Raw genomic sequence first — 20,061 nt, 5'->3', positions numbered from 1 at the left:
TACCGCATCCAAGCAAGCAGCACACACTTTCCCCAGCAGCAGTTAATGTTACAAGTATGGCACATACCGACAGCGCTGACCGCAGTGTTTGTCATATGTTTCACTGCACCATGCATCGTGCTCTTTCCTGTGCAGAGCATTAACAGAAACAGAACACATCTGCCCGAGAAAACACCTCCTGCTTTTGCTTTGGTTGCGGGATTTAAGTTCTGTCATTTTTAGTAGACCTTTGTTGTTTAATCTACGGCTACAGTTGCTGTTCAGTGGGCTTTTTGTGACACACGGTGCATGAGGGAATGCCACAGACAATAGACCTTCAAAGAGAAAATGAAAGCTTTCAAACTTATTCAAACAGTTCTCTATTTGTTGTGAATAATCTTTAGGCTTTGCAGCTGTTATAATGCATCTGTTTGAAACAGACGATAGCAAAAGCACAGCCAGCAGGAATCGTACTTTGGCCTGGAAGCCAAACTCCAGCTGAAAACACACCCACGTCTCTGCGAGGCTCTCCTGTCTGAGGAGTACGTGACACATGTCTTTCAGAAGTTGTCAGGTGTGGCGTTAAAAGCGCTCGACACCTTCACAGGTACTCATGAGAACTCTTACTAAAGACATTTGAGCTGGCTGGGTGGGGCAATGCTGGGATGGAAAAACGTCCCAAAACTCACTTCGCAGTGGCTGCGCCTTGCAGGGAGTCAGACAGACAGACCAAACCAGTTATGCAATCACTGGGATGGAGAAGTATATCACGGATGGTGCTCATTACACTGGACCACTGTGAGGGCCCCTAAAACAAAGAAGCTGTTCCTGCATATCTCCATGAGAGTAACGTGTCCTGGCTTTTGATCAGCTACATCCATGACCCTCAGCTAACCAATGCGGACAACCATTTTTAAGCATTCACTGCTTCGGACTTTCCAGATGTTCCCAGACCAAACAGGTGGAACTGTCGTGGTGGAACCACGCTGGGGTTAGGTGAAGGTCAACCTCTGACCTTCCAAACCACATCCACACAAATCTAGCAAATTGTGACGGTAAAGCAGTGATTTGGTCAGTCAGGTGACGACCAGGACGATCCATCCACTGCTTTGCTGCTATGTTATACTTGCACAATGGGAGTCCATGAGGATAGGCATGTTCATGCGATGGATGGGGGAGGCGCATAAAAATCACAGCAAACAATTTCAATGGATGCAAAATTAGGACACACCCCTTAGAGCAGGATGAGTCATCAAATGTTTGAATGTGTTCACAAGATGAGAAAGGAAAGGCTGGAGTGACGATACCCTGCTGATGATGTCTTTTCACAAACCTTTGCCATATATTGATGACCAATTTACACAGTGACACAATATTCAAACAGGCAAATTGATTTTTCATTCTCCTGTTACATTTTCCTGTAGTTTCTCTGATTCATAACTCGTAATGTTTTAGCCTCTGCTGCATGATTGACATTGAGAATTCTCACGGTTGATAAGGGCGACATGGCGGCTCGTGCCACTGCACTGCACACCAACTGGTTGAAACATGTTAGTCATTACAGCTCTTTTTATAAATCTATGTTTTTAATGTGTCTTCATCACCTTGTACGTTAACATAAAATACCATGTGAAATAATGCTGGAAATCCTCACGATGCGAAAGCTCTTGATGCTACTATTCTGACATTGGATTATTTGCAAATAAACTGCGGGATCCACAAGCTGCCTTCGGTCTCTCTTTTCAGTACTACAGCGCTCGATAATAAGACATTCATTGAATAATGAGTTGTACTGTAGTTCACTCAATTATTTAGAAGGTGGGTGCCTCACTTTGATCAGGAACTCATTATCCTTTTCAGACAAAGCTGGGGCAAATAAGGCAGGTTATATTCAAAGGACAGAATTTGAATGAGAATTTAAATTAATTTAATGGTGTGGACATGAAGACCAAATTGTCCTGAGAGGGTGTGCAGTGCTGTTCTTTAATATGTGGCTGCATTAAATTAAAATCCCGGAAAAGAAGCCTCACATAGCACATCGCATTGCTTCCAGTGTGTGAAATTACAAATGATGTCATGCAGAAATGTTTGCTTACTGCTGAGTAAAGTTTCATGACCTTAAGGGCTGATGAATACACACTCGTATTTGTGTAATAACAGGAAGGCACGGATGATGTTCATACAGTTGACACTCCCGAGGCTGCAACAGCCTCATCAGGAGGAGATTTCCTTTGATCGACAATTATGAATCTCTCTAAAATGGTGTGAAAATGGTCGCCAAGGTGTCACAGTAGGGCAGCACTGGTGGATTTGTCCACATTTAATGAGGCAGTTGGTGGGGAGGTGAGGTGCTGTTTCCCTTTCGCTGGGGAAACATTGAGTAATTTGTGGTAACCCGGGGAGATGCAATCCCCTTTTATCCCTACTCAAATGGCCGCCGACCACAATGGATGCCAGAAATGCTCCAGAGCCATTCCTGAACACATTGCTGGCTTAAACCACGGACCACTGCTGCTACAAATGTTCCCCAACAGCTTAATAAGGTGTTAAAGAGAAAGCGACAGCATAATTACTCTAAATACCAAATGAAAACAAAGGCATGTAACACTGGGACCAACTATGGAGGCAAGGAACATTTGAGAGAACCGTCGTGTTCATACAAAGAAGGAACTGATGTTTCTAGTTCTTACTCTTTTAACAGCGCGTGTGCGTGCTGTGCAAATGAACTAAAGTAGAAAATGCTGTCTGGTGTACAACGAACGGCACAAATTAAAACAGGAAACTAAACTAAAAGAGTCTCCATTTTTCAAAAGTAAACGTTTGCTGTTGATGAACTTTTAAAAACAGTGTTGTTTTTCAACCATGCCACTGTAAATGTGACATATTTAACACAAACCTTCCACTCTGTGGCTATGCAGATTTGATAGTTTGGCTTCACAACCTGTAACGCGTGTTGTTCATATGGACCTTTTTTTAAAAAAAAAAAATTCATTCATTCTTCATTTGACGACTGTAAAATAATTATGTACAACATAATTACAACATGTGAAACAAGAATATCTAAACCTGCGAAAACCTCATTTCATTTTCTGTTGTATTAAATATTCCTAACCACACACGTTCGCTGGAGTCAAATGTAGGCGCTTCTAACGAGATAGAGCGTGATGAGGTTTCACCGTGAGACAACGCTAAATATTCACTCTGAGAAAAAATCAAAAAACAAAACAACATGTTTTAGAAAACCTTTCTACTGTCTGTTCATATAAATTAAAAGCTGGAAGTCAGTTAAAAGCCAGACATCATCGTAGCAGGGTGTGGTCGACATGAACAAATACTACTTAGATATGAGCAAATACACTTGTCAGAGGGAGTAAGAAATACCAGGCAGGGTGCTCTCGGTGCTCGAGGTTAAAGAATACAAGAAAGACAAAAACACCTAAATGGCTCTCAAATTCAGACGCAGATCATGGTTTGAAAAATACCTCATTAGCCTCACAAGGCTGCTTTGAGTTCATGTCTGAGATAAATCCAGACAAATTAAGGATTAAGATACTTCCCCCAAGAACAGAATCATCTCTGGGTGCAACTGTTCAAGAACTCTAAGCATAAAGTGGACCAAAGTGAGATGGAGATGAATTCAGAACTACATGATAACGAGCTCTGTTTTCAAAGATACTATTTTCACACGGCTCAAATGTCCATCGTTTGCCAGGATGCTTTTCACCTTCCATAAAAACATACATCAATCGTCACATAGACAACATGGTCCAATGGATGTTTGCAGTATTTACAGCCTATTCACCGGAGTAGATTTAGAAAAAAAAAATGTTGTGCTGCAACAGATATTGTCAAAGTGTCTTCATGTTTCACATCAACATTTGTGAGACGAGCAAAGTGATCACGTGAAACTGTGTGTTGTTGGCGAGAAAGTCGGCGCTGGGAGGAAGGCTTCTGCTGCTCCAGCAAGTTTGGCAACTTTAACATCACTTGTGATATTTCCTGAGGATTACCTGGGGTTAGTGTCCTCAAGCCTAAACATGACCACTCCAAGTCTGTGTGGTACCATGTGACACTGCCTCTTCACTAATATTGACACCCCCCCCCCCCACACACACACACACACACACACACATCTTGCCCCTCCCTCTCATACAGTGTTCAGCCTGTGTTTGATTCTGCATTAACATATTTCCACTTGCTCTGTACATACAAGCTGTTTTCCATTAATGGGGGAATATGTCATGCTGATGCTACTAAATTAATAATGAGCTATCAAACACAGACAATTGAGATGAAGCTCGTGTTCATTGCAAGCATTTATTTTCTTTTCATCACCAGTTGTGAGAGTAATGGGCAGCACACTCAGCTCAATACAGGTTTTCACTATCAGGGTGGAAGCTGTCCTCCAGAGCTGATAACTGCAATAATTCTGCCTGGATTAGATAATGAAGGACTGAAAGCACGCATTGAGAGCTCCTGATGAGGCTCTCTGTTATTTTGGGTGTCAGGCCTGGAAAGGTCCAGTAAATATTTTTTGAGCATCTCGGTTAACTTCATTCTAACTATGTATTTAACTAGACTACACCTCGACTACAGAGCTGACACATTATGTCACATCTTTTCTGAGGATGACTTCAGTTTCAGCAGGCTGTCGGGTGAAATAATGCTATATTTATATGACGGTTGAATGATTTCTTTTAGAAAGACTATCTATCTTTTAGAAAGACTATCTATCAGTTGTAAAAGTACAAGGGAGTTTGTGAAAACGCACGTTTCCTCTTCATTTTTTTTCTAGGCTATTTATTTTTCCGGTGGGTAAAACTTTGCTGTACCTTGTAGTAGGCGATCACCCACTTCATACATAATTTTATGTCTTAATTATTTTTGATCAACTCTCATCATCAACTCTCTTCATCTATAAAAAGCCTGAAATGCAGCCTCTTCTTTCTTTCTCTCTTCCTGTGCTTCCTTCCTTCCTTTCTTCCTGCCTGCAGCCCAGTCACAACATTTTAGTCTCTCTGCTGTGTTCTTAGCTCACAGCGCCCCTTGTGGGCAATTCAGGGAATCTACACCATCCATTTCCACTGCTGTCCCCCTGCCATTTCTCCCAAAATAGTCATGAATCTCACTGAGTGACCCTCGGATGAGAATACTTGCAGCCACAACAGAGATGATTTTTACATTTAGAATTCAGCACTGAGTCTCCACAGCAGGTGGAATGATAACCACAGAGAGGAGAGAAAAACCTTCCGTCAGACTCTTTGTGCATTTTTATTATTGTGCTAGTGTCTGGTGACTTAAGCTACAGTGGCACTCAACAACTTCAGAGTTTTGCAGTGATATCATGGCATCCCCCTCAAGGACCCCTGGAGCTTCCAGGAACAGAACCCAGCACAAGAGCCAAGTCAATGCAGGAAAATGTTGGACTGAGGGAACACATTTGCAGCCAATTTGAGTCTCTTTTAAGTATCCCAATTATATTTTTTGCATTAGGAATATGCAGTGTGATAAAAAAAAGACAGAATTGGAAAAAGTGGAGGAGATACAGAGAGAATTTGGAAAGGGGGGGTGGACATATCACATTCATATCCCCTCCCCACATCCCTTTTTAGTTCATAACTGCCAATGGTATTAATAATTAATGAGGACAATTCTCTGGCGTCTGGATGAGTCATACTTTCTGCTACTTGGTCTCCCAAAAGCCCCATAGGTTGGATTACACAGGAACAGGAAACCTGATTTTTTAACCCTAAAATGGAACGGAAATGAATGTTTGATAGGTGCCAGAGGAATCCATAATACCTGCTAGTAAATATAAGGTAAAAATAAGGTCCGAGCCACACAAGTATCGCAACCTAAGAAGGTGGAGGGATCCTTTCGGACGATGAGACAGGGACTTCACAAAATTAGAGGCACACTTTAAAACAGGCACAAACTATTTGCAATGTGACTTTGTGACACTTGTCACGGATGTGGAACCGTAAAACTGACACCAAATAAAACGTTTAAATGTATGAAACCCTTACATCCTGATTCAGAAGAGTAACAAGCAGCAGTTTCCCAGTTTCCACAGCAAGTGTCTTTGAACTAAAGAGACTGAGCAAACGTGTTTTATATGAAGCTTGAGCTGCAGTTCAAGCCAGCATGAGAAACACTGCAAGCACAGCAGAGACAGTTGCTGAGAATTAATCCACCTATTTATATCTGGATAAGATATGTATAGATATTTAAATACATACAGCAGATATATATATATATATATATATATATATATATATATATATATATATATATATAATTTTTTTTTTTCTTTTTAAGTAGCTCAGGAAAGCTAAAAGGGTTTTGACTAAAAAGAAATAGGGGGACACAGTGCAAATAGGTGCTGATTTTAATACCTTGATTTCAACATGATTATACAAGAGAAAATTAACCAATATACAGGAGATTTTTGACTGATAGAAAATTGTATTTATTATACTTTCCTAGATACATTCTATTCATTGGTAATGTCAATAAACACTGGAAATTTTTAACTTAACAATACTTTTTAAATAAAGACCAGATAGAATCAAGTTGATAAAATAATTTTGAAATAGAACCTGTCTCAACAATATTACCTCAAACTAAATAAATTAAACAAAAATGATTTGAAGCCATCATGACTGAGCATTTGTACGAATATTGCACATGGTGGTTTCTGATATGATTCTGTCTAGATGTTAAGAACATTTTTTTTTTGAGCCTCGATTTTTAGAATGTCACCACTGCCAACAATCCAGAACCATATCAAATTTAATGCACATTTATTTTGGTTGCATAATGTTAATAAGAAATCTTTTACAAGATACCGTGGGAGATAGAAGAATAAGGAAACTGCTTGAGACGTCACAGACTCTATCAGACCGCGGCTTGTCGTGCGACACAATAAAAAGGAAACATCACATATCATATTTCACAAACCTTCTCCAGCTGGTCAAAAATCTGTCGAAAAATGAGAGAAATGAAAACCCCTCAAACAACTCAGTAGTCACTTCCTGTGACCTCATTTAGCTCGGATGTGTCACTCAATAATGTCCTTCCACCTCTTGATGTATTATTCTTTCTAAATAATACCAATAACTCTTTAAATAACCCTGCATAGAAAAATAAATCAACTATATAGTTAAATTCTTTTACTATGAATTGAGAGCTGACAGGGGTAGGGGGTCACTGATGAATTATATTAGCGGTCGCTTTGACATTTCTGGGGTGTAGTCTCTTGATGATGATGCTCCATCGTACAGCGTGTGCATGTGCGTGTGTAGATGTTTTTTTCTTTCCTTGTAATTTACAAACCAGTCCCACTGATACAAATAATGTAAGACTTACAAAATAAATTCCAGATTACGCTTACATGGCAAGCAGCTTTGTATTCTTTTATCCTTGGGTTTTTCATTTTTAAGAAACAATATCCTCTGACAGTGTATGTGCCGTTCGATTTCACCCAAAACATACAGTTTAAGTAGCAACTTGAAGAGAAAACACAACTCCATTTAGAAGACACAATATATTAACATGGCTCTTTACACAAAGAAAACAAGTCATGAAATCATTCCCAAAAGAGTTCCGCATTGCCTTGACTTCCCATGAACAACAACAAACAAAAAAAAAAAGGAGCCGTTTCGTGTCCCAGCAAAGAGCAGGTGTTCTGCTACTGTAGTATAATCCAGACAAGATGGCACAGAGTCTGCAGCCGACTCCAGAGAGCTTCTCCAAGAGCAAACAGATATCCCCGCAAATTTGGAGAAAAAAAAAACAAAAGCAAAGTAGCATCCATTTAGTCATCCTTTCTAATTGATCCCAGAAGAAGTGATCTTAGATACTTTTTGGAGCAAAAAATAAAACCAAGGTGCCCTCCTCGTTTATAACGAGGGTTGAAGACTGCGAGGTACGGTATATTCTCAAGCACTGTTTTCAAGACCCTTTTGATTTGGTAGGAAAAAATAGAACGAAAGGAGGAGAAAAATAATGACCAGAACAACAAGAATGACCAATCTCAATAGCAGCAAAACATACTACGACTGCCTGGTTGCATTTTAGGGTGTCCTGTAATATGTATGTGGGATTCATACATGTGGCATGGATAATCCAAAGGTCTTTTACTGTGAAACACATCCACGCTGATTCTAGTCATAGCTTTGTAGTGTGGAGCCATTTAGTCCATCTATGCATTGGTCATTTATAATTTCAAGAAGGCACTTTTTTGCTGTATATGTGTGTGGGAGTGTGTGTGTGTGAGTGTGTGTGTGTGTGAGTGTGTGTGTGTGTGTGTGTGTGTGTGTGTGTGTATGTGTGTGTGTGGACACTTGGCTGCAGAAAGAGAAAGAGAGCAGAAAGCAAAAGATCTGGGGGTTGAAAGATGTGTGTCTGTGCATGACAACAGGGGGAGAAAGAACTAGAGAAAGCAGATGTGTTTGGCTGTCTGTCTGCCTATATGTGTGTCTCAATTTGTCGTCTGTGTAATGAATGCACTAAACCAAACACAACAATCCCTACATTTTACTCAGCGCAGTCTGCTCTTCTAGCACCTGCAGGTAATCAGGCGTTCCTTGGAGCTTGGCTTTCAGCTCATAATACTCACTTTTCCTTTGCTCCACTACGATTTTACTGTGGTTCCCACCTATCAGTGATGACTTCTTCATCTTTTTATCCAGCGTTTTCTCTGGGTAGCGAATCTCGTACCCGCCCATCCCTATACTGTTGAAATCTCTTTTGCTGTCCAGGAAGTTCTGGATGAACATGCTGGGCTCTCGGTTGGGAAGGAACTCCTCCAGTTCGTCGATTGTGCTGAGGCGCTTGTTGCGCTCCAGGGTGGAAAGCGAGTCTTTATCCTTGTCGGCACTGTTCCGGAGGATAATTTTCTGCCTCTGCGAGTCTGCGAACTTGAAGCCAGCATCCAGGTCTGAAGAGCGTCCGATCCCACAGGTGTGGCTTTTACCAATGTGTTCAATGGTCTGTGGGATGAACGTCTCCCCTCCCAAGTCATCACCTGGGATGGAGCCTTTTTTGCCTGATTTATGGTTGTGTCGACGGAGCTGCAGTGACATAGAGCCACACTCCTGATTGCCCAGCCCCTCCTGCCTGCCCACTGGTTTTTTATTTCGTCTGAGGACAAAGACTAGAAGGCAGAAGGCCACAAACACCGTAAGTATGAGCACTACAAGGATACTGAGGATCATAATGGAGAGAGGCACAGGCCCTCCTGGTGGGGCTTTGCCAACTCCAGCAGGTGACACTGAGGTCAAAACCGGGGTGGCGCTAGTAAAAATAAATGGTGGCCTTGCAATAAGTTTAGGGCACAGGATCTCGTTTTTCAAGAGGCGCAGTTCAATGTTGGAGAACTGGACAGGAGAGGCACATTTCACCTCTTTGGCAGCCACTCCTTCACTTAGCTTCTCTAGCCAGAGTTTGAGGGCTACCAGATCGCAAGAGCACTCCCACGGGTTCCCTTCCAGGTCTATCTGGGTCAAGGACCGCAGCTGGTCCAAGACACCACTCACTGGCAGGGTCATGAAGTGGTTGTTTTTCAGATTTAGTCTCGCTAAAGAGACCCCTGCAAAAACATAAGCGGGGAGACTTCGCAGAACATTGTTGTTGAGATACAGGAGTTGTAGATTTGGCATGGAGTCAAATGTGCCCGCTAAGATTTCCTTTATGGCATTGTATTCCAAATAGAGATACTGGAGGTTTGTCAGGCCCAGAAACATCTCTGGGTGCAACTGTTCAAGTTGGTTTCCATTCAGATACAGCCTCCTCAGATTCGTGAGGTTAGCAAACACACCTTTCTGGACTGTGACAATTTGATTGCTACCAAGATGTAGCAAATCTAAACCCTCAAACCCTTGGAAATCGGTTGGGCTGATGTCACGGATGTAATTCCCACTCAAATGGAGTTTCTTGGCATTTGGGGGCTTGGGAATGAGATCAGCGAGATTTTTAATATTTCTCTCCTGACAACTGACACTAATGCCAAAGTCAGATGGGTGGGCTTTACAGCTGCAAGGCTGTGGACACAACAATGGAGGGGTCCGTGTCTGAAAGGAACCAATCTGGCTATTTCTTCCAAAAGGGGGTAAACCAGCTACAATGCCATTACCATAAATTTTAGATGAGTCAGTGGTTTTTGGTGCTTTTGTGGCTATGGGAGCCATAGTGGTCGGGGACATTTTGGATGGTGACTGCCCATTATCCGGTAGTGCAGGTGGCATCCTGACATCAAAGTCACTTCCTGTTCCCATGGGACAGAGCTCCTGTTTATTGGTTTCTTTCAGGAGTCTCCCATACAAGTCACTTGGTGTTTCACATATGGCCTCGCCAATAAAAATATTATAGGGCATGTTTTCAAGCCACGCCTTAAGAGGTGCCAAGTCACAGGTACAATTCCAAGGGTTGTCGTCCAGCTGCAGCTCTACAATGCGTCCAATGTGCTCCAGAACCCCTAAATAGGGAAGTTTCTGGATCCTGTTCCCTCTTATATCCAAGTGTGTAAGGGAGGCAAAGCGAAATATGTTGTCGGGAAGTGCCTGTATGAGATTATCATTCAGGATCAGCACCTTTAACTTGTGCAGTTTATTAAATGCTCCCTTTTCAATGTATTTGATCAAGTTGTAGTCAGCCTGGAGGTACTCCAAGTTTTCTATCCCTTGAAAAGTGTCTGCTCGCAGCACCTTTAACTCATTATTGTTCAGGTGCAGCTGTTTCAACGCGCTCATCCCCATGAACGCCCCACCTTCAATGTTCTGCAGTTTATTGTTCCCCAGCTGCAGTGACACAGCATGGGTGAAGTTGAGGAATGAGTTGGGGTACAGTATGATCAAGAAGTTGTTCTGGAAGTTGAGGTGGTATAATGACGAGGCTGGTGGGATGAGCTGCGTGGGTCGATATACGGTGATCTTTTCACAGTTGACGTACAGCACATTTTCCACCGACATGCAGGAGCAGGCGCTGCAGGTCTCGGCCATCAAATCCGAGGCAGAAGGGTCTGCCATTGGGGGTCCATCTGACATGGACGGCGAGGAGAGGGAGGAGGAGAGGGAGCTGGAGATGGAAGAAGAAAAGGCTGCCAGCAGGAGTATGAGCAGCATCTCGCCAGTTAGAAATCCTTCTCCAGAAAACCATTTAGAAGCCTTTGGAGAGAGAAAAATGGACAGGTGCACGCACCAGCATTCACACACCCAGGCACAAATTTTCCACGCAAGCCCACACACACACAAAGCACAAACACACACACAGACACACACATACACACAGAAAGTAAACCATCAAAATCTATAGTTCATATTGATTTAAATGTAATTCCTAAAACTAAACCTGTAGCACTTCTTTAAATTAGAGCAAGCTGGGTATATTTATCATTATCATTTGTATTTTAGTCGAAACTATCAAGCCATATTCACATTGACATTCCGTACATCCTTATTTCTCTCTCATTGCACTGGAATCATTTCAGTGATGAATGATACAAACGCTTGATGCTGCAAAATCTGTACTGCAGGAAAAATAACATATGCTCGGGAAATAACTCAAGCCCATGAGCTCCTGCACGTCTCGGCATCATGTTCTAATTGTCAAAGGCATGAAGAATCACCCCGGAAATATCTCAGACAGCAGCACCACTATATTTTTTTTCTGCTCTCAGCATATTCAACATAATCAAAGTCAAATGCCTGCAGTTCTATTTTTCATGGGGGTCTTGTTTGAAGCCAGCGGCAGTGCGACTAAGCAGCACATTCAGGTTACTTCGAAAAGCAAGTGTGAGAGCAGGGGGACGAGAAAGAGTTGGGACTGTGCCCACGCTGACATATTGAGATGGTTTGAGCAGCAGGCATTTATCACACAGTTAACCGTGTTCCCAAAATGACATCAAATAAATACAGCAAGAAAAATAAATAGAGTAATGAATCTATGTCTATCTATCTATCTATTTATCTATCTATCTATCCATAGATATATATACACACTTTTCTCTATTTTCAAGCACACCCAGATAAACTAAACAGTAGCTTCGAACACAACATAAAACAACAGGCAGTCCATCCTCCCTTCATGACAGTTATATATTTTGAAGCTGATTAAAACGTACCAGGCTACATCTCCCTAATGCACCACGGAATTACAACCTCCAGAAAGACTGCTGAAATAAACCAACACCTCTTTCGAGCAGATGGAGTAAAAACTGAACAGTAGGCCTATAATCCTGATGCAGACATGATTTAATGCAGGGCTGCACTAGGCTATCATTGCACTACAGTGTGTGTGTGTGTGTGTGGGGGGGGGGGGGGGGAGAGACTTACCCAAAACTGAGGTGGTAGGCTCCCCTCGGAGACGCGGGGCAGCATTGGTGAGACATAGATGGAGACGTGCGGATGAAGTCCGTCCAGCTGAAGTGAAACGCAGACAGTTCGGGGGGCGCAACAAGGCTTCTCCAGACCCGATCCCCATGCAGACTACTGTATATCAACCCAAGCCAAGCACGCAGGGGTGGATGGGGGAGGTCGGGGGTGCAGTGAAGACCGAAGGGGGGGTGGGGGGGGGGTCCTATTTCAGCCGATGCGTCTCTTGCTGACGGGCTCCCCGTGCCTGGAAAAATCCCCCCTCTGATCCTTCGACACCCACGGTGGTTGAACTACCTCCATGGGAGAGTATTCATGTGCTTGCAGGGTGGGGGGGAGACCGGGAGACACATTAGAGTGAGTGGGAGAGATGAGGGGGAAACGAGGAGACAGGGAGAGGCGGAAAGCTTTTAGAGACCGTGAATGCGCGTCCGGCGCATCTGCGCGAAAGGGGACACAAGGCGGTCGATGATGCGATGAAATAAGTCTGTCATTCTTGGATTTTTTCTGTCTACTGAAGAACAATGAGAAGCTGGAGGTTCATGAGGGACGATGACCAACCGCGCGCGCCTGCTCTCAGTTCTTCTCAGCAACCTCCGACGATCCAGCGAATAAATACGGGTTGGTGTGGATTGATCCGGAGTGCTGAAGTTGCGCACTGGGATAATGCTTCAGAGGGCAAAAGCAGCCAAAACGTTCCCATCAGTAGAAGCTCCCGCGTAGACGAGTGTGGTATTTTCCATTCAGTGCATGAATCCAGTCCTTTGCTCTAATCCTGAGCAATCCCGTTCTTTTCTCCCCAGCACTTGGGCTGTTTGCAGGTAGCAGCAGAAGAAATGCTTATTTCAGCCTTCATCCAGTCAAATGCAAAAATTAAAAATAATAATAACAATAATAATAATTGAAGTGAAAAGATGACATGAGGTGATATCAAAGCTCCTCTCCCAGATTAAAAAAGCAGAAGGAGAAAGAAACATTTCAGGACAACAGAAACCGGAATGTAGAAATGAATAATGCAGTTATTCAGCCTTTAGTCCACTGCGGTGCGAGTGAGGAGCTGGAAACTCTGCGCTGCCTCTGGCTTCCATCAGTCCGAGAAAAAGAAAAAAAACAAAACTAATCAACATGAACTTGGAGAGGGGATGTTAGCGTTTGTACAGCCTAAACCATCCAGTTAGAGGAAAGCAAAGGGGACGAAAAGAGAGAGGGAAGCAAGCGTCCTCCCTGTCAGACAGAACCGTATCCGTGTCAGGCGCAGAAGTAGAGTCGCTCCTCTCGCAGCCGCATTCACTGAGCTTCCTACACGACCAGAGAAGGAGAATGCAGAGATGTGGAGGGGGAGGAGGGGGAGGAGGGAGGGTTGGGTGGATAAGAGAGGGAGCGAGAGACAGAGAAAGGGAGAGGTGTGTGTGTGTGTGTGTGTGTGTGTGTGTGTGTGTGTGTGTGTGTGTGTGTTGGGGGGGGGGGGTTTCTCACGCAGACCCTGAAACTGATCCGCTCTTCGCTTTAGTAACTGTGTTTCTGACGAATGATTCTGATCGTGTATTTTCGGATATTTGAATACTGGCAGGCATCAAGATAACCTCCAGACGTCAAGATCGGAGCGTGTGTGTGTGAGAGAAATAGACAGGATTCTTTTTTTCTTTTTTTTTTCTTTTTTTTTTGTCTTTTTTTTGGGGGGGGGGGGGGGGGGATAATGCGTTACCTGCCAAATCGTCGGTTGGGTTTGACTGAGGCGACCCAGCCCGAGTGCGTCCCTGCGGTCCGATTGTAAAGAGGGAGGGAGAAGCTCTGTTGTGTGTGTGTGTGTGTGTGTGTGTGTGTGTGTGTGTGTGTGTGTGTGTAAAACCGGGTATGGGAGCGCGCCTGTGAGCGGCATTTTAAATAGAGTTGAGGAAAAGCGGAGAGAGGAGAGGGAGTTATTGTTCCAGAGTGCTGCAGTCGGAGGGGCTGCAAGAGAAAAGGGGAGAAAGGAGGGAGGTGGGATATCAGTCAATCAGAGGCTGACGTGTCTCTCTCTCTCTCTCTCTCTCTCTCTCTCTCTCTCTCTCTCTCTCTCTCTATCAGTGTTGTCAGAAATAGGGGATCCTAGAGGAAAGATGACGGATTGTATATCCATCTATCTATCTATCCATCTATCTACGTATCTGTCCCTCTGCACGCTCTGTAACCTGACAGTCATTGGATTCACCGGAAGCTTCACCTCTGGTCTCTTCTTGCAACAGGTGGCTGAGCCAAGTGAGGCGCACATGAAACCGGGCTGGAGAAAGGGAGGATGGAGGGAAGTGTGGATTTCACCACAACCGCAGCCTGCGCGCTGAGTGTCAGGGCTCGTGCTCGTGCAGCAGCCGGGATGCATTGTTCTACTTTGTCCGTGTAAATTTAACAACACAATTGAATGACAGAAAATATTCCTACGTGAGAGTCCAGCAATATTAGCAATCTGTAAATCTGAGTCCAGGCCAGCCTTAGCGGCATGATTGCATGGCAGCAGGTGCTTTGTTCGTTTGTTTTAATTTCGTCACTCGTTTGTGTCCTCACTCCCCAAACAAGTGACAAGCTAGTATTATAATTATCCTACCACATTAATAATGTGAAAAAGAAGATTCAGGCTGTTCAATAAAAGCATCCATACAACTGCAAAAACTCCATAAGTAAAATTCACAACGATAAAAATGAAGAAACATTCGTTTAATATTACCTTCTGAGTGTTTGATATTCTAATGTTCCACAATGTCAGCTTTCTTTAAGTAGTGTGTCTGACTTCAGTTGAAACAATTCAACCAATTTTTAAACAATTTTCCATTTTTATCATGGTAAGGCAACAAGCAACAGCGAGTGTATAATGTCCATGCACGTGGTATAATAGAGAATAAAACTGATGTCTGAAATCACAAATTGCCTTCATTTAATTCGAGGTCCAACAACTTGCGCTCTCTGAGCTTCCACAGGTCTGACAATGATCGAGTTCAGTCAAGCTCATCTGAGTTCTGTGGTAACAACTCCAACTGGAACCATGAGCTCGGCCGGGAATTTACTTTCATTCTCAACAACCAGGCGTGAATGTGCTGCCACTGGCCTGCACTAAAACAGCAACAGTTACTCAATAATGCAGCATGTTGTTGTGGGGACAACAGAAAAAGGGTGAAAAATCATTACGTGGATTCCAAAATGATCCCACGTGCAACATTTGACGTGAATTATTCAGTAACTGCAGAGGCCCAAATGAGAGGAGAGACCTTTGATTTACTTTAGAGAAGAAGAGGTGTCATGTATCAAAAGTGGTATCACTTTACAGCTACCACATAGCCCTTTGTATGTTTAGATTGAGGAATATGTAGTGTTTTAGTCTGAGTAGTTAATGATGAGTGAACCAATGATGCTCTCACAGCCACCTTCTTTGGTGAAGCCCCACGCACCTGACAGAGCAGAGCCAACGGTTAATTAAAGACCCTTCAAACTCCAAGTTATCGTGTTTCCAAAGGACGTTCGGTCTCAGTTATTCCTCATTCAGACACATCCAGCCGCCTGCTTTTGTAATAAATTCCCATGCAGAAAACCCACTCACTCCAGTGATTGATCCCTGCTAATGAATGAAAACTGGTATTTGATTTCATATGAGAAATCCTCAAAAGCAGCCACACCACCTGCATGAAAAGAGAAAATCCAGCATTCCTTCTTTTGTGTGTGTGTGTGTGTGTGTGTGTGTGTGTGTGTGTCTGTGTGTGTGTGTGTACGTGTGTGTGTACGTGTGTGAGTATGCTGATATTTGACAGTCTTGGACATGTTCCTACACTGGCTGTGAGAGGCCTGAGGGAAGCAGGCCTACTAGAAAATGAGCCAGACAGTTGGCAAAGTCTCTCCTTCCGTCTCAGCTGTCGTTGGTAGTCTGGCCATGTGGCTGAGACACTGATTCCTGTGTCCAAACACTGGACAAACCTGGAATATAATGCACACTCAAACCCCATTTATTGGATTAAAATATCAACATTTTAATATGTTAAAAGGGATTCACGGGACAGACCCCTGATTTGCTCCTGTTTGTCCCTGCCAGCCACTCACTGAGGGTGCTGGGAATGTTCCTGTGCTGAGAAATAGTGTTTGATGTGTCGCCCTCTTCTGGTTAGAGAGGTAATAGCAACTCCTTTTTACAATAGAGGGAGTTAACGCTGCTGAGTTCGTGTCTGCTGGCTCATCTTAATAACATCTCGTGGACATTTCTAGTAGTTTGTCACTACTCAGCAGCTTTGACCTTTTTTGTTTTCTTTTGTTGCCTCTTATGCAGCAAATAACACTTTTGATGCAACAGTAATCCTGAAGCAGATCTGATACTAAAGTGGATTTTTTCCAACATGAGATTTTCTTTTGGTTTCTTTTCTTAAATGCATTTTGTTTCAAATGTATTTTGTCTTCATGGTTTGACAGCCCAGCAAGTGACATATCTATCTAAAGGCTTCTGTAGTTTCTCATTGTCAACCCAATTGACACTCCAAAAGAAGACAACAAAATTAAATCACCCCCCCCCCCTCCAACACACACACACACACACACACACGCACACACACTGTGGGAACCTCTGATGTTTTGGTGTTAGTTTCTCAGCTGATAGACAAATGACAAAATCAGGGTTAAAGAGCAAACATGAGGGAAACGATCATCTGATAATGAAGTGTTCAAACTAGCAAAACTAACATACAAACTGAATCAGCCACATAACAAGAGACAGAAGGAAGAAGGTGAGGACAGGGACAGACACAAGGGCTATGGGTGACGGGACGGATCGTCACTCTAGACCTGACACTCAAAACATGTGGAATCTGCAAGTAGACACAAGAGGGAAGTGATTTCAGAATAAAACAGGAACTGACTACAAAACACAAAAGAAAACAAGGAGCAATATGAAACGATACAGGGACCACAACACAAGAGTTCACCAGAATGGCCACATCTACAAATCCTCAGAACCAAATCAGTGCAACCTGACAGGTCATTTGTTCTTCACCTCCAATGTCACCCAGTGGGGGATTTTTTAAATTAGTGCCCCCCAGCAGCAGAGCATTTCAACAGGATTTCATGACTGTACGACCACGGGTTCCTTGTATTTCTCTCACTCACTGACCATGAGTTCACAGCCACGGCAGGGCTGATCCAGCCATCAGACCCTGGAACGCCTGCAGTGAAACCCCAGATTGAGAAATGACACACGGCTGTTTGGACTGTGGTTATGGTCTGGTTTGGTTCAGCTCTATGAAACAGCCTAAACTATTACAACGTCTAGTAAAACCACCAGGAGCACGTAGCAAACTGATACCTGGCTTCTACTTCAGTGACTTTCCAGTGTACAATAAGATGTTGACTTGTGTTACCTCTGCAGCCGCTAGAAGTGGCATTAATTGAGAATGTTAGCATGGTGGGAAGAAGCTGACTGAACAAACAGCCCTGTGGATCAGCATCTGGAGGAGGACAGGCTCAAAAAATCCATACGGTCCTGACAGTCCTGTGGCAGGTACTTGAACTGCATTTTCAGGTTGTTTATAGCAACATTAGCCTTTCCTCAGCCAAATACTGCAGATGAACGTAACAGTTCTTGTACTTTTGTTACAAGTTTTATTACAATTACTGTGACCTCTTAAATCACTGGGGTATAAAAGGATACCTGGCCTGAAATCTGTTTGGTTGGTTATTTTCTAGTACATCACATTTCAATGCCATAAAAAGTCTCCATCCCAGAGAGAAGTGAAATGCATCCAAAAGTGCCAGAGTAGTTTTGCTTTGTACACTCTTCCTTAGCTGGTTCAGGGTTAAGGTAAAAAAATGATGCTTCTGTAGCTTCCTGCACCTTCTCTGGCTAGCTGGAACTCCCAGAAAGAGAACTCTCAACAAAATATTTGTTATACCAATTTTACAATAAAAACCATCTCATTTTGTGGGTGTAATAATTCAGGCAGGATTACTCCCGCTATCAGTGGGACGGATTCAAACCTGATCCTGATAACCGATTTAGAGCAGCGTGCAGCTCCTACTCTCTCTCAGCTGACGATGAAAGGAAAATAAATGCTTCCAGTGCCGAGCAGGTTTATACGTATCAGCAGAGTTTGATAGCCCATTATGTGTTCAGCAGCATGTGCTGTGGCATGAGGTCCATTTAGTACAAAACAGCTTGTGTGTGCAAAGCTCGAGATGAGCAGCCATGTCTTGTTTAAACTTACATACATCTCAATAAAGTAGACAAACATCTTTGGCAAGACTGACAATGTTTTTTAAATATCCTTAAATGTGCTTGTGTGCCTCGCCTGGAAGTTGTCATGACCACGAACAGAGACTGGGATAAATTTATGTTTACGTGTGTAGCTTTGGTGTGTGTGTGTGTGTGTGTGTGTGTGTGTGTGTGACACCATCTGACCATTTACCCTGTTGCATTATACCAGGTCATTTTTGCTGCAGGTGGACAACAATTTTACATGCATTACCCTGGTGCGCAACCACCCATTTTATTGCAGTTTGATAAAAAAAATGTATATTTCTGTTTTAAACTATTGAAAACCGGTCAAAATAGACCTCTGAGCATCCAAGACAAACCGTAACACACACACATACACATACACACGTGTATACACACATACACGCATGCGGCGCACAACTGACCCATAAACACACACTCAGACATTTATCTTAAAATTATATCAAACCAAATGGTAACCCTGCACTGGAGACTCTGCAACCAATGTTTTTTCTTTTTTTTTTTCTTTTCTCCTCTCTGTTGTTGTTGTTATGTTTTCTTTGTTTGTTTATTTTTCTGCTATTGTTGTTGTTTTTGTCCCCCCCCCCTCGTCTTCCCTATCCTGTCCCTGTTCTCTCTTCCTGTCCACTCCTGAGCCTCAGTCCGGTAGCTTCATCAATGAACCAACACCATTCCTAATAAAATTAAACACAAATGGCAATAGGAGGAGTTTATCAGATTCCTCCTTTGCAGAGTAAAACTGCCTCAGTACAACAAGGCACCAGGAACATGGATGCTGCTGCTGAACAGGACAGGTTAGAAAAAAAGAGTTTTAGCATTTACAGTCCTGTCACCTCGGAATATCTGTGACTTGGCAGGGGATCACTGACATGACTGGATTCCTGTTCTTTGCTACTCAATAAATGAGATCAATTCTGAAAAAAAACAAACAAAAACAAAACAGACCTCTGAGGACAACAAGAAGGTTAGAAAGAATTATTTAAAGTAAATTAGGTCTTTTGACACGAAAGTGATAATGAGGTAAAATTATGTCCACTTAAAGGCTTAAATGCAGATTTGCGTGATAACATATATTTAATCCCTTTTCATCAATTGTACCAGATCAGCTCATGCTTGGCCTGAGAGGAAGATGAGTTGAAGCTAAAAGATACCAAGGTTTAACAACAGATGTGCTACTTGTGAGTCACATCAGCTGGAACAGAGCCAGTGCTTACTTTTGAATGACCTCAGTTTTGATTAAATGACCAGAACTGTGTCTGGAGCAGTGATGCTCATCCTTTTCTGATTCGATTTTTCAAGATTTTGCTTCTCAATGTTACTTAAAAAATTATGAGTTGCTGCTGAAGGAGCGAAATTGTAAGAGAGAACTAGACCTGTGCAGGTATGTGCAGTTTGAAACTGTGTTTGGTGGACTTCATGGAAGTTGGACTCAGTACCCAGCAGACAAGATGCAAGTTAGAGTTTATCTAA

The 20,061-nt window shown here is 42.9% G+C and overlaps 1 protein-coding gene across 1 annotated transcript; it reads right to left on the bottom strand.

Annotated features, from left to right (window-relative positions):
* Positions 1–8,368: 8,368 nt before the first annotated feature.
* Positions 8,369–13,654, bottom strand: slitrk4 (SLIT and NTRK-like family, member 4). Its single transcript, XM_086222806.1, has 2 exons — positions 12,312–13,654; positions 8,369–11,144 (listed from the first exon to the last, which is right to left on the bottom strand). Exons 1-2 carry the CDS (start codon positions 12,354–12,356, stop codon positions 8,511–8,513), a joined length of 2,679 nt encoding a protein of 892 aa, XP_086078932.1. The 5' UTR covers positions 12,357–13,654; the 3' UTR covers positions 8,369–8,510.
* Between the last annotated feature and the right edge of the window lie 6,407 nt (positions 13,655–20,061).

This window comes from Aulostomus chinensis, chromosome 13, assembly GCF_037954235.1.
Source record: "Aulostomus chinensis isolate RoL2024-O1b breed Wild chromosome 13, RoL_Achi_v1.0, whole genome shotgun sequence".
Lineage (NCBI taxonomy): Eukaryota > Metazoa > Chordata > Actinopteri > Syngnathiformes > Aulostomidae > Aulostomus > Aulostomus chinensis.
The sequence above is the reverse complement of the archived record's forward strand: the minus strand, read 5'-3'. Positions and strand labels throughout refer to the sequence as shown.